Source organism: Mesoplodon bidens, assembly GCF_964165515.1.
Source record: "Mesoplodon bidens genome assembly, contig: HAP1_SCAFFOLD_352, whole genome shotgun sequence".
NCBI lineage: Eukaryota > Metazoa > Chordata > Mammalia > Artiodactyla > Ziphiidae > Mesoplodon > Mesoplodon bidens.
The window spans coordinates 25,320-39,477 of NW_027672295.1; the positions used below are offsets into that span (position 1 = coordinate 25,320).

The following is a 14,158-nucleotide window of genomic DNA, read 5'->3' on the forward strand; positions in this document are numbered from 1 at the left end:
ATCATTATTTAGATCTCAGTTACCAGAGGCTCCTACAGGGGGCTGAACCCTGAATGGCACTATTTGGGCGGAGGTGCTGCTCCACTGGACCCTGGGCTACTTGCCGTAGGGTCCAGGAACAGCACAGCAGCTGCTTAAGAATCTGTTATGTGGGTCATGTTAATGTATCGGGAGAGCATACTTTAAACTTGACATGGAGGTTTCCTTACTAGAAAGGCACCCTGGGGAAGTGGTTCCCCTCCCGGGGTATTTTTTCAGGCTGCTCAGTTGATGACTGGTTTTTTTTTTTTTGCAGAGGAAAACACCACTCAGCTGTCAGTGGTAGGAATGTTGACCAGGCAGCCACCTACCTCCCAGGGTAAAATACAGCTGAGAGTAAGCAAAAGATGTCTTAAAGTGAGTGGGAAAGAAAGAAAAAGTGAAGGGAAAGAATGTCCTTACTGGTGGAACAAAGTTCATGCCTCATCATTCCCATATTCTGACCCTGTCCTGCTCCCCCATTCCTCAATCTGATCCAAGCACCATGTCCTTGAGGCTGACCAGAGAACTGCACGGCACACTGATGCCTTATATCAAAAAGGCATGGGGGTGTCTTTGAGCACTAAAACAGTATCTCCAAGGATGTCATCAAGATGGCATCCCCCTCTTTGGGGAAGGTGATCATGGTGCTTTCCTTCCATCTATGCTTGATGGGAATATACAAGATATTGCCCTTAGTGTGTACAGTTCACCAATCAAGATGAAGGTGCCACCACTGATATTAATAGCCTTGGTGGAGCCGTGGTACACCTCCCCAGGATACCTGCAGCTCAGGAACCAGAGGTGAGTCCTAGACTATGCACTGGGGTTATCAGACATTTGGGGGCTTACCATGGACCTCCTTTTTTTTGGCCAAGGCTGCACACATACCCACCCTTACAATGAGGTCTAGAGGGAAGGCAACTCTACTTGTACAGACTGGGACTCAAAAATAGGGTGAGTATCCTAGAGAGCACCTGAGGTAGTTTTTCCAGAAAGACTTATGGATACTGGGTGTTACAACAAAAAAACAAAAATAGATGTCCACTACAGCCTTCTCTCACTACTTTTATTTTCTTATCCAGAGTTATGACATTGATCCTACAATATCTGAAGCTTATGGTCACACAGAGAAGGCAGATTCCGTGGAGCCCCCGGGAGAGGGACAAAAGGTGGGAGGGGGCCCAGGGTGGGGAACATGAAGAGGTGAGGAGTGGTGGAGGGCTCTAACCTCCATGTGGATAGACCTATCAGTAACCCAGCTTCCCTGTTCCTACATCATCTCATTTTTACTTCCATTCCAGTGCAGTCACTGCCACACTGTAGAGCTTATTACCAGGAACACTTCTGCCATCTGGAATAATACACTCTGACATTCCACCCTTTGGCCTCATCCTCCATCCTCCCAGCTTATATACTACTTGTTAATTTTTCAACTTTAGGTCGTTTTTCCACTTACTCTTCCTCTATCCACCAAGCTCTTGTTTTCTTTTTCGCTCTCTCCAAGGTAGGCTTGGTGGTCTATCAGGTAAGCAACATTTAAAAAGCTCCACTACAAATAGGTCCCATCCAATCACCTTTAATCCTTCCCGTCAGGCAAAATCCCCTATCTCTGCCTTTTCCAGAAATACCTTCCCATAAGTAGCTGATGACTATTGGATTAAATCTCACAATCAAGTCTACTGATGCCATGATAAATTCAGCCCTCATGCTACCTGGAAATAATGCAGCCATTCCACAAATTCTTATTCCATGCTTACTAACATGTGAACAAAACAAATGGAACTTAGGTCACTGTTTCCTTAGTCCATTTTCTCTCCAGTGCTACTCAAATCTATTTCAAATCTCCTTCACTTTTCTCAAATTTAGGCCATCTCCACTTGCTCAGCAGATGTGCCAAACCACCATTCACAGAGGAACTAGAAGTCATGAGATGGGAAATTTTCATCAAAATCCTTAAAAAAAAAATTTCCCATTCCTCCTTTCCTTCTTCCTTCCTGTTATATGGAAAGAAGTTTCTTTCCCAACGTCAAAGGAATTACACTTCCTGAAATTTCCTTATTGACAGATAGCTAAACTCTAGTCTTGATGGACTGATCACCCTGGCCAGGTATCCTTTTGCTCCCTCCCTCTCCTTATGAGTCACTCTACATCTTTTATTATTTTTAAAGCTTCTTAGTAAAAAATGTTTAAACATGCACGAAAGCAGACAGAACAATGTAACCTCCCATACACCCCTCACCCAGCTTTCACAGGTATCATTTGGCATGTGTGATACATCCCATCTTTTACACTATGATTAAAGTGCAAAAGCCCATTTAAACACCTTGTCATCTATCTCTTAAGACATATGCTATGTGCCCATGTCAGAGCTCTCACATTTCTTTGATACTTATCACCTGTGGTACACAGTTATTCACAACAGATGTACACAGCATTGGTGACAAAAAAGCATTGTGCTTTAGAGGCTCTGGCAATCAGTTCTGCTCTGCCTTTTAGTCAACCCTAAGGAGTCATTTGAATGAATTCCTCCCTCAACCCCATATAAGAAGTAATCTTACAGGTCAAATTCAGTGCACAATATTGCTTTCCCTTAATCACACAGTAACTATAACATGCAGAGAGCATAGAAGTAGTAAACTGTGCATGTTGATAAAGACTTGACATTACTATATGTGTTTTCAAATATTTACAAGAAAATATTTTTCCTGTCACATAGTTAAAATGAGCTATTGTGTTCCGAGTTAAACACAGTAGATAAAACACACTTGTTTATCTTCTCTCTTTCCCCAAATGCCATTAAAAGCAAGAGTAGATGAAAAAAAAAAGTAAGAGTAGGTGAAAAGAGGTTCAACATCTCTAGCCATCAGGGAAATGAAAACCAAAGCCACTATGATATAACACTTCACACACACAAGAATGACGAGAAACACAAAGTCAGATTAAAACAAGTGTTGGTGAGAATGCGGAGAAACTGGAACCCTGATACACTGCTTGTGGGAATGAAAAATGGTGCAGCTGTTTTGGAAAACAGTCTGGCAGCGCTTCAAAGTGTTAAATATAGAATTACTATGTGACCCAGCAACTCCACTTCTAGGTATGTACTCAAGAGAAATGAAAACATATGTCCACACAAAAACTTGTAAACAAATGTTCAAAGCAGTATTATTCATAAGAGTTAAAAGGCAGAAACAACCCAAATGTCCATCAACTGATGAATGGGTAAATAAAATATGGTATATCCATGCAGTGTAATACTTTTGGCGTTAAAAAGCACTGATACATGCTACAACATGGCTGAACCTTGAAAACACGCTAAGTGAAAGAAGCCAGTCACAAATAACCACGTATGATTCCATTCATGTGAAATATTCAGAATAGGGAAGCCAAGAGAGGACAGAAAGTAGATTAATGGTTGCTTAGAGCTGGGAGATGAAGGGTGGCGGGTAATAGCTAAAGGTTACGGGGTTCTTTCTGAAGTCATGAAAATGTTTTTAAAATTGTGATGCACATATCTGTGAGTATACTAAAAATCCTGGAATTACACACTTTAAATGAGTAAATTGCATGGTATGTGAACTATATCTCAATAAAACTATTCAAACAAAGGATTTAAAAAGAATAAGTGCTTAAGGATGACTAGAAGGAGAGAGGATACAACAAAAGATGTCAACACATTTTTGGAAGATGGAAATCTGGTGCAGGAATGGTAACTGGTGAGCAGAGCAGACGAAGTGCTGGCAAACCAATTCACACCACAAAACGCCAGAAGACGGATGACCTGGTGGCACCAGATCAGAAAAGCTAGGGGTTCCATGCTGTAAACACGTTGATTTTTTTCCTTCTTTTTTTTTTGTATTGTGTTTAATTTAAAAACATTTGTTGGTGGGGAGGGTGTGGTGCTCTTCTTCAGCATTTTGTAAAATCCTGTTGAAATGTGCAGAGGGTCCCAGGTTTCTTGCCTGGGACAGAATGTGAGAAAACTTTTGAAGCTGGCATTACACATTTCTGGGGTTTGGGTATGGTGATGGTGGTAGCTGCAAGAATCAAAGGCAGAAATCCCAAAGTTTAGCTAAAATCCAGGACAGCAGGCAATGGTCCATTTTTTAAATGTATTTATTTGAAAATAACTAAACTTGTGGAAAAGATGCATGGATGGTAAAAACTATGTACCCTTTATCCAGACTTACCTACTAACATTTTGACCCATTTGAGATCTCTCTCCTCTCTCTGTCTCTGTTTCTGTCTCCTTCCCTTCCTGCCTCCACTCTCTCTATATATGAATACACACACACACACACACATATATGAAAAATATGCATACATTTCTGAATATTTGAAAATACATTTCATGCACCATGCACCTTCTCCTTGAATATTTCATTGTGTATTTAAGAAAAAGAAGATTCTCTTACATACAGTACAGTTAGTTTTCCCCTTCAGTAAATTTAACAATGACATAAAACTTTTAACTAATCTCCCATTCATATTCCATTTTTGTCAATTTATTGAGTAATGTCCTTTGTGGCTTTTTTTCAAAACCTCCATTACAGGATTCAGAATCACAGACTGCATTTAGTTGCCATGTGTTTTTAGTCTCCTTTAATCTGGATCAGTGTTTCTCAGTCTTTCTTTTTTTATGACAAGGCCACTTTTTGAAGAATATATTTGATGTGTCATTTTTATGACCCCTTCTATCCTGGAAATTCTTTTGGTGGAGCTTATATTGCTCAGACTTTAGAGGATGTTTTTACAGTTGTGAATCCTAGGGACCTCAGGGACAGTCAGGACCAAACTTTCTATAAAAAAAAAAACAATACCAGAGATACAAAGATATGTGGAGGGGTTTTTCTGAACAGATACACCTCCTGCAGTCAAGGGAGGAAGGTATGTGAGATGGAGTGGGCTTGAAATGGACCCTCCTTTTGGGTACAGACAAGAGTGGAGCTGTGGCTGCAGGAGAAGACAGGTTAAGAAAGGAGCTGTCCTTACTAGTATCCTCCTCATAGGGGAGGGAGAGAATTAGGTATTTGGGGTCAAGACTGATTCATCAGACTCAACGAGGGAATACAGGCAAGCAAAGTAAGGAAATGACACAGCTTAATTTCAGCAGTTTATAATCTAAATAATGAAGGCACAAGGGCTACAACTATTAAATGACTAGCATGGGGAGATGAAATAAATACATATACACATCAACAAAAATGACATCATTGTTTAAAAAGGTATGGAGATGCCAACAGGAATTTTGGTGGCAAGTAAGAAAGTAGATGGGGAAAAAAATCATAAAACTTTTCATAGAAGAAGTAACCATGAGTGTGATTCCAAAAAGCTAAAACGTATTGCTAAATATTGTGCTCATTAGAAGTTATGTTAAAGAGAAGCCCACTCCTTAAATCAGGGTGTGTTTGGGCCTTCGGGTTGTGTTCTGTAAAATAAAAAAAAAAAATTTTAAATGTTTTGAGAGGGATTTTTCAGAAGAGGGAGCAAGCAGCAGGATGAGACACTGTATGGCTGGAGGAGGCTAGATTTGAGAACCTTAGGGGGCTAAATAGCCGAAGAGGGATTTTAGGAAAAAAAGAACTACTAAAGCTCTTTAAGTTGTTTGCCATAGGTTCATGGGTGTGCCATGCCCTTGTTTCCCTTTTTGTCATGCTTCCTGTTCACTGGTACAGGCTACTCTGCACTCTTACACTTTTTGGTGAATGTGAATTCTTTTGAGGAGATATGGGGGCGTATATTTCTTCTGACTATGTTTCTGGCTTCATACAGGTGAGAACACATTATGTATGAGGGGAAGCTGTAGTTGAAGGCTTGGAGGTAAAAATCCCTTGGCATAGAAGAGTTTTAAATATTATGTGGGGTCCAAAGGTAGATCACCAAGCAGTAAAAGGGTCTCAGGTAATATCTGGGTAACGTGTGGAATAAATAGAAATTTTCACTAAGGTAAATATATGGTATGTAAATGTGTGGGTTGGAAGGTGGGTTAGAGGTATCTAAAGGGCCCTGGAGGGATGGATAGATCTGCTGGGTTGGATGGTGGGGGAAGGATTGTGGGTTTCTCTCTCTTGTGTTGTCCCCTCCCTCACCCTCAAGAACCTTTGGTGTTTACACTTAACCTCTGTAATGTGGGCCTAGAACTCTAGTCTAGAATGTGCACTTTCAATGCCCAGATGCTTGAGGCAGCAACGCACTTCTGATGATCTGGACCATCTTCTTTGTCTGAGGAGCCTTACTGCACCATGGCTGAGCTCCAGCTCAACTTCCTAGGTTTTCCCATCCTTGCCTTTGTGTATTGGGTGGGGCTCCTTCTTCTGGCACTGTGCTACCTAAGGAGGAATTCATGTTTCCCAATATTTTGGAAACAGGGAGAAATCGATCAGGTCAGCAAACCAGAATCCCTCAAAGATATTAAATCTTTTCAAATAGATGCATTCAATGGTATCAGTTTCCCTCTAAGTACTGCTTTTTCTGCAGCTCACAAATTTTGACAAGTTGTATTTTAATTTTCATTTAGTTTAAAATATTTTTTCTCTTGATATTTCTTCCTTGACCCATGTTTTAGTAGCATGTTGTTTACTCTCCAAACATTTTGGCATTTCCAGCTATTTTTCTGTAATTGATTTCTAGTTGAAGTCCATTATGGTCTGAAAATATACTTTGTATGATTTCTATTTTATATTTGTTAAGGTGTGTTTTGTGGCCCAAGATGTGGTTTATTTTGGTCAGTGCTCCATGTGTGCTTGAGAAGAATGCATATTCTGTTGTTGGATGAAGTATTCTACAAATGTCAATTAGATCAAGTTGATTGATGGTGCTGTTTAGGTCAACTATATCCTTACTGATTTTCCGCCTGCTGAACCTGTCCATTTCTCATAGAGGGGTGTTGAAGTCTCCAAAAATAACAGTGGATTCACCTAATTCTCCTTGCAGTTGGACCAGTTTTTGCCTCACATATTTTGACAGTCTGTTGTTAGACTGTACACGTTAAGGATTGTTGTGTCTTCTTGGAGAGTTGACCCCTTTGTTGTTATGTACTGCCCCGCTTTATCCCTCATAACTTTCCTTGTTCTGAAGCCTGCTTTGTCTGAAATTAATATAGTTCCTCCTGCTTTCTTTCATCTGTGTTACCATGGAACAGTTTTCTCTTTCCCTTTACTTTTAATCATCTGTGTCTTTATATTTAAAGTGGGTGTTTTGTAGACAACAAATAATTGGATCTTGGTTTATCCACTGACAGTCTGTCTTTTAATTGGTGAATTTAGAACACTTACATTTAGTGATTTTTTTATATAGTTGGATTAATATCTGCCATATCTGTAACTGTTTAGTATTTATTATGTGTATTCTTTTTTTCTTCTTCTCTTTTTTTGCCTTTTCTGATTTTAAACAAGCACTTTATAAGATTCCATTTCTCTCTTCTCTTAGCATGTCAAGTATTCTTCTTTAAAAAATATTTTCATGGTTGCCCATGAATTTGTAATATACATTTACAACTAATCTAAGGCCACTTTTATATAGAACATTATACCACTTCATAGGTAGTGCAGGTTCCATTATAACAGAGTTCCCAATTCCTCCCTCCTGTCCCTTGTAACACTGATGTCATTTATTTCACTTATCCATATACTATAATCACCCAATACACTATCATTAGTATTATTAGGTCAACTGAGAATAAGAAAAATAAAAGTTTTGTTTTACCTTCATTTATTCCTTCTTTTCCCTTCCTTTATGTAGAGCTGAGTTGTCCTTTTCCTTCTCCTTGAAGAACTTTTTAAACATTTATTCCAGGGCAAATCTGCTGCTGATGAGTATCTCAGTTTTTGTTTGAGAAAGTTTTTATTTCTCCTTCACTTTTGAAGGATAATTTCACTAGACACAAAGTTCTAGGGTGATTTTTTTTCTTGCAACACTTTAAATATTTCACTCAATTCTCTTCTTGCTTGCATGGTTTATGATAAGCCCATAATTCTTATCCTTGTTCCTTTAGAGGCAGGATATTACTTTCTTCTGTATTCTTTCAAGATTTTATCTTTCAGCTTCCTACAGTTTTAATAAAATATGTCCAGGTATAGACGTTCTTCGTATTTATATGCTTGGTGTTCTCTGAGCTCCCACAATCTATGGTTAATCCGTCATTAATTTTGGAAAATCCTGGGCTGTTATTTCTTCAAATATTTCTTATTCTCTCTTCTCTCTTTCTTCTCCTTTTGGTATTTCAATTACATGTATATTACACATTTTGAAACTGTCTCACAGTTCTTGGATATTCTGAGTTAAAGGTTTTTTTAAAAATTCTTTTTCTCTTTGCATTTCAGTTTGCAAAGTTTCTACTGACAGACATATTTTCAAACTCACTTACTCTTTCCCTGGCCATAGGCAATATACAGATGAGCCAATTAAAAGCATTCTTCATTTCTGTTATAGTGTTTTTGGTTTCCAACATTTCCTTTTGATTCTTTCTTAGAGTTTCCCTCTCTCTGCTTATTGCTCATCTGTTCTTGCATGTTTCTGCTTTTTCCATTAGAGCCCTTAACATGAAACGATGGTTATTTTGGATTCCATGTATCACAATTCAAAAATCTCTGTCATATCTGAATGTGGATCTGATGCTTGCTTTATCTATTCAGACTGTTTTTTCTTGCCTTTTTATCATACCTTGTAATTTCTTGTTGAAAAGCCAGACATAATGTATTGGGTAATAGGAACTGAAGTAAACAGACCTTAGTGTGAAGTTTTATGTTAATCCAGGTAGGTGTTGGTTGTGTTTAATATTTACTGTAGCTGTATATGTCAGAGACTTCAATTTCCTATAGTGTCCTTGTTTTCATCTCCCTTGGTGTCTTCAGATTCCCCTAAGTCTCCTCCTTATATAGAGCCTATGCCTTGCAGCTCTTTCGGCTATGATCCTCTGTTACCATACTGGAGCCCTGTTGAGGTGGTAGTAAGGAGCTGGGGGGGAGGGGATATGATTAAATCTGTCGTTTAGTGGTCCTGTGTCCCTGCGTTCTTCACAGATGTTTCTAACTCTTTTCTCTCTTTCTTTCTTTTCACTTTTTAGAAGAGATAAGAAAGCTAGAGGGAACTGGAGTTGGATAACTTCCCTTCTCCCATGTGGGATAAGTCTCTGGTAGTCTTTTCCTCTGCGGAGTAAGCTTCTGTTATGGAGAACATTCAGGGGATATTTCAGAATGTTTTCAAAATTGTTACTTTTCTTCCCATTCCCACACTCCTCCACCAGAAACATCAGAATTTTTCATGGCTCTTCACTGTGAGAACCTGGTGGGGTTCCCATAGGCGAAACCCATGAATAGGTGGAGGCCCCCCTAAGATAATGACCCTAGGAGTTTCTCGCTCTCATGTTAGCCCATGTGCATCCTCTAGCAATTTGTCAAAGGGTCCTTTTAAGTGTTCCTATCAATTTATGGCTCCAGTGGCCTCTGCTTGAGGTAAGCTGACCTCAAATATGATTCTCTACATTCACCATCTATGAAGATTTTGGAGTGATTTGCCCTGTGACCTTAATTCTCTAATGCTACAAGAAAAGTCACTGACTTTCAATTGGTTCAGATTTTGCTTCTTCTAAAGACTGGAGTAATGACTCTCAAGCTCTTTAAGTGTTGGAGCTGGAACCAAAAGTTGCCTCTCAAAGAATGATTCTTTATTTTCTTGTTCCCCTGCTCACATTTCTCAGTGAGATTGGTTGGGTCAGAGAGACACCTAAGTTAGGAAGTTCAAGGAGAGGATAGAACATCATAGGCCAGGCAAGGCCAGTAGTTCTGGGGGGACTAAGGCTTCCAGTTGAAGCCCATGGCCCATCTGAGCGTTTGGAGATTGCAGGATAAAATCCCAAGCATAACTTTGCGGCCCTGGGTTGGGTTATTTAGAGAGTTTGGGATCTCTGCAGGAGAAGAGAGTTCTCCATTGCTTGATCATGCCTCACGTTCTCACGTCAGGCCTCACTCAACAGAGCCTTCCTTTATGCTGGGCTGATCAGAGCAGCAATGCTGAGCCTCTGAGAGCCTCTGAGCAGAGCCTGGAGCCTGAGCTCCAGGATACACGGTCCTATCTGAGGGACATGGATGTGACTGTTGGCCTCAGATGCTAGGCCCTCCTTGGGCAGATGACTTCTGACTGAGAATATCAAGTGTGGACCTCATAGATAAAAGTCCTTCTTTGAGTTTGTCAAAGAAGAAAAAAATCGAAAGCATTTTAAACCTTTAAAATTGATAAAAGGAAGGAATATAACGTTCTATTGGTTCCGGAAGATCCCACATACCACGGAGCAACTAAGCCCGTGTGCCGCAACTACTGAGCCTGCGCTCTAGAGCCTGTGCGCCACAACTACTGAAGGCCGCGCACCTAGAGCCCATGCTCCGCAACGAGAAGCCACCGCGATGAGAAGCCCGCACACTGCAACAAAGAGTAGCCCCCACTCTCCGCAACTAGAAAAAGCTCGCGCGCAGCAACGAAGACCCAACACAGAGCCAAAAATAATAAATAAATAAAAATTTTTTAAAAAGTAAGCAGTTATGAGCTTCTATAAACCTACTGTTTCTTTACTTGATTTAAATGAATTTAATTCTTTAAATAACTGAGCAGGTAGAGAATTTAGACTCAGCCATTATTAGAGGTACCTTATACAACCAAAGTGGTATAAAAACCCTGTAACATGAAAGTGTTGTGGAGGTCCTTCTGGTCTTCTGAGACCGGGACACCTGTACCTTTATGTCCCATTTATAAATGTTCCTGTATAATGTTTGCGATGCTGAAATATTCGATGAGATAGATACGCCATGCCTATTACATGCCTTCCCTATATCTCTCTCAACTACATCCCTCTAATGAGTTGGTGCAGCTCCAAGGCTCTATCCAGTAACAAGGTAGTGTCAGGCAGTGCTTGTTGTACTCACTGGCTTTTAATCCTCCAACTGCCTTGTAATCTCCTCCTTCACACCTTGATGCTTAGAAATGGCATATTTCCTGAGGAAGAGGTTTCTACGGAGTCCTGGATACTTGCTTGAAATGGGGACAGGAGGATGGAGGAACAGAAGGGAAGATATAGGGAAGATGAACGGATTTTTTTTATATAAATTTTTCTGCCATAAAAACTATAGGTACCAAGCAAAGCAATCAGGGAAATTTATATTCATGCATTAATTGACCACTTACAACGATGAGTAGATAGAGAACATTAGGTAGATTAAGGAAGTATCTAGGAGGTAAAATGGATAAGATTGATAATGGATAGGATATAGTGGCTGATGTGAGAGGTTGAACTCAAGGATTATTGTTAGGTGCCTGGTTTATACAACTGGGTGAATGGTGTCACTACACACTAAGACAAATGAAAATGAAGGAGGAGAGATTCGGTAGTTTAGGGAGACCATGAGTATTTAGCTTTATGTATATTTTAAATGAACAGATTTAGATGTTAAATAGGCAACTGGATTTACAGAATTCAGATTAGAGGTCTCAGGTACACAAATGTCCAAACTTTATGGAGTTGGTAACTGAAGCTGTGTGTTTCTGTGAAATCATATTATGAGTTCTAGAGTGAGGGGACATAATGGCCTAGAACTGAATTTTGAAGAATTTCAACATTTCATGTCTGAGGAGAAGGATACGCACCTGCAAAGAAGATAGAGAATGAACTGCCGCAGAGATTAGAGGAAAACCAGAGGAGTTTTTGGGTCAAGGAAAATCAAGTCTCAAAGACAGAAGCAAATCCTACTTACAGATCAAGTAAGTAGGAGATAAAATTTTCACATCACATCCATGGATTTGGAAATAACTTATGAAGTACCTTTTTATTGGAGTAATAAAAGATGGATTCTATTGGGAGTGGGTTGAAGCATGAGAAGGAAGTAATAAAGTGAAGGTATCAAATATAGATAAACATTTTTAAACAGCTTTATGGAGGCACAACTGATGCACAAAAAATGGCACATGTTTAATGTATACTATTTGATGAGTTTGGACATATGCATAAACCCATGAGACAATTAACACAATCAAGGTAATAGACGTATCTGTCCCCTCCAAAAGCTTGTGTCCCATTTTTTCTGTGTGTGGTAAGAACACTTAACATGAAATTGACCCTCTTAACTAATTTTAAGTGCTTAACACTATTGTTAACTACAGACACTACTTGTACAGCAGATTTCTCGAATTTATTCATCTTGTATAACTGAAAATTCATACCTGCTGAACAACAGCTCCCCATTTCTCCCTTTCCCCAGCCCCTGGCAACCAACATTCTATTCTCTGCTTCCATGAAGTCTGATTATTTTAGGTACCTCATATAAATGGAATTAGGCAGTATGTGTCCTTCTGTGACTGGCTTGTTTACTTAGCTTATTGTCCTCCAGGTTCATCCCTGTTGCCACAATGGTAGAACCTCCTTCTTCTTTTAAAGTTGAAAATATTCCATTGTAAATATATACTACATGTTTTGAACCATTCATCTGTCGATGGACAGTTTGGGAAAAGCTTCTTGACATTGATCTTGGCAATGATTTATTGGCTATGACACTAAAAGCACAGACCACAGAAGCAAAAATAGACAAGTAGAACTACATCAAAATAAAAAGCTCCTGCACAGCAAAGGAAACAACCAACAGAATGGAAAGGTAACCAATGGAATGGGAGAAAATATTTGAAAATCATATATCTGGTAAGAGGTAAATATCCAAAATTTATAAGGAATTCCCACAACTAAGTAGCAAATAAACCAAATAACTCAATTAAGAAAAGGGCCAAGAACTTTAATATACATTTTCCAAAGAACACATATGAATGGCCAAAATGTATATGAAAAGGTACTCAGCATCGCTAATCATCAGAGCAATGCAAATCAAAATCACAAAGAGATATCACCTCACACCTGTTAGGATGCTTAGTTTCAAAAATACAAAGGTAACAAGCACCAGAGAGAATATGGAGAAATTGGATCTCTTGTACACTGTTGGTGGGAATACAAAATGGTATATAGTCACTATGGAAAACAGTATGGAGGCTTCTCGAAAAATTAAAAATAGAACTATCATATGATTTAGCAATCCCACTTCTGAATGGATATATGTATATATATATATGTATATATATATGTGTGTGTGTGTGTGTGTGTATATGTATAAGAGAACTGAAATCAGGATCTCAAAAAGATTGCACTCTCATGTTCATTGAAGCATTATTCACAATTGCCAAGATATAGAAAAACATTTTCAAGAATTATTTTAAAAACTGTGCCTTTGAAGAAGAGATAGTGTGGTAATTAGTAATAGAAGTCAGGTGGAGAAAGGTGAGTTTGGTTTTGCTTTTCTTTTTTGCTTTACTCTTCTTTATTATTTTTCCCAATTTGGAAGATTTTAGAATGTTTCAAAAAGATAGTGGAAAAGATCCAGATTAGAGAAGGTATTGAACAAAATAAGGATCCTTAGAGAGTGCAAGGTGATGCAATCCAAATCAGGAGTAAGGGAATTGGGTTTAGTAGGAATAGAGCTTCTGTTCTGTTAAATTACCAAAGGAGATAAAGATGGCAGCAGATGTAGTAACTCTATTATGTTAATGAACAGGAAAGTTCTCCTAATGTTTTTTCTTTTCTTTTCTGTGAATTAAAAGAGATTATCTCCTGATATTATAGCAAATGGTGGGGACATGCCATTTAAGAAGAGTGCACTAGCTGAATCACTTTGTTATACAGCAGAAACTAACACAACATTGTAAAGCAATTATACTCCAATAAAGATTTTTTTAAAAAAACAAAGAACAGTGCAGAAAGAGAGAACAAACTGTAAAGAGTGGGAAATGATGGGTCCAGATTAATGTAGCAGAATTAAAGGGCAATATTAAAGGACCTTTTAGGTTAGTGATCATGAATTTATAAAGGAAACCATCTAAACTATTATACACTTTACTTGGGAAGACTTTGAAAGCTGGAGATCAAGAAAAGAGAAAGCAATGGTTTGGGTTGATCCAGCATAACTAAAAGACACTGGAACAGGGCTAGGGACAAACACACTATTAGATAATGGACACTGGAATGTAAGAGAGTAAGGAGAGATACAAAGGCAGTATCAGGAGAAAGCAAGGGAGTAAACAGACTTTGCGTCAAAGTACTATCATAGTGGTGGGG

General features: G+C 38.9%; 1 protein-coding gene across 1 annotated transcript in view; it reads left to right on the forward strand.

The window, feature by feature from the left end:
• Positions 1–523: 523 nt before the first annotated feature.
• Positions 524–14,158, forward strand: part of LOC308610393 (E3 ubiquitin-protein ligase RLIM-like) — a gene marked incomplete at both ends in the record, with an annotated part of 77,138 nt that continues 63,503 nt past the window's right edge. Inside the window, 4 exons of the mRNA XM_081259544.1 lie at positions 524–580; positions 718–822; positions 1,104–1,190; positions 1,526–1,546. Coding sequence (XP_081115670.1) covers positions 524–580; positions 718–822; positions 1,104–1,190; positions 1,526–1,546 — 270 coding nt within the window. The remainder of the gene's footprint in view (positions 581–717; positions 823–1,103; positions 1,191–1,525; positions 1,547–14,158) is intronic.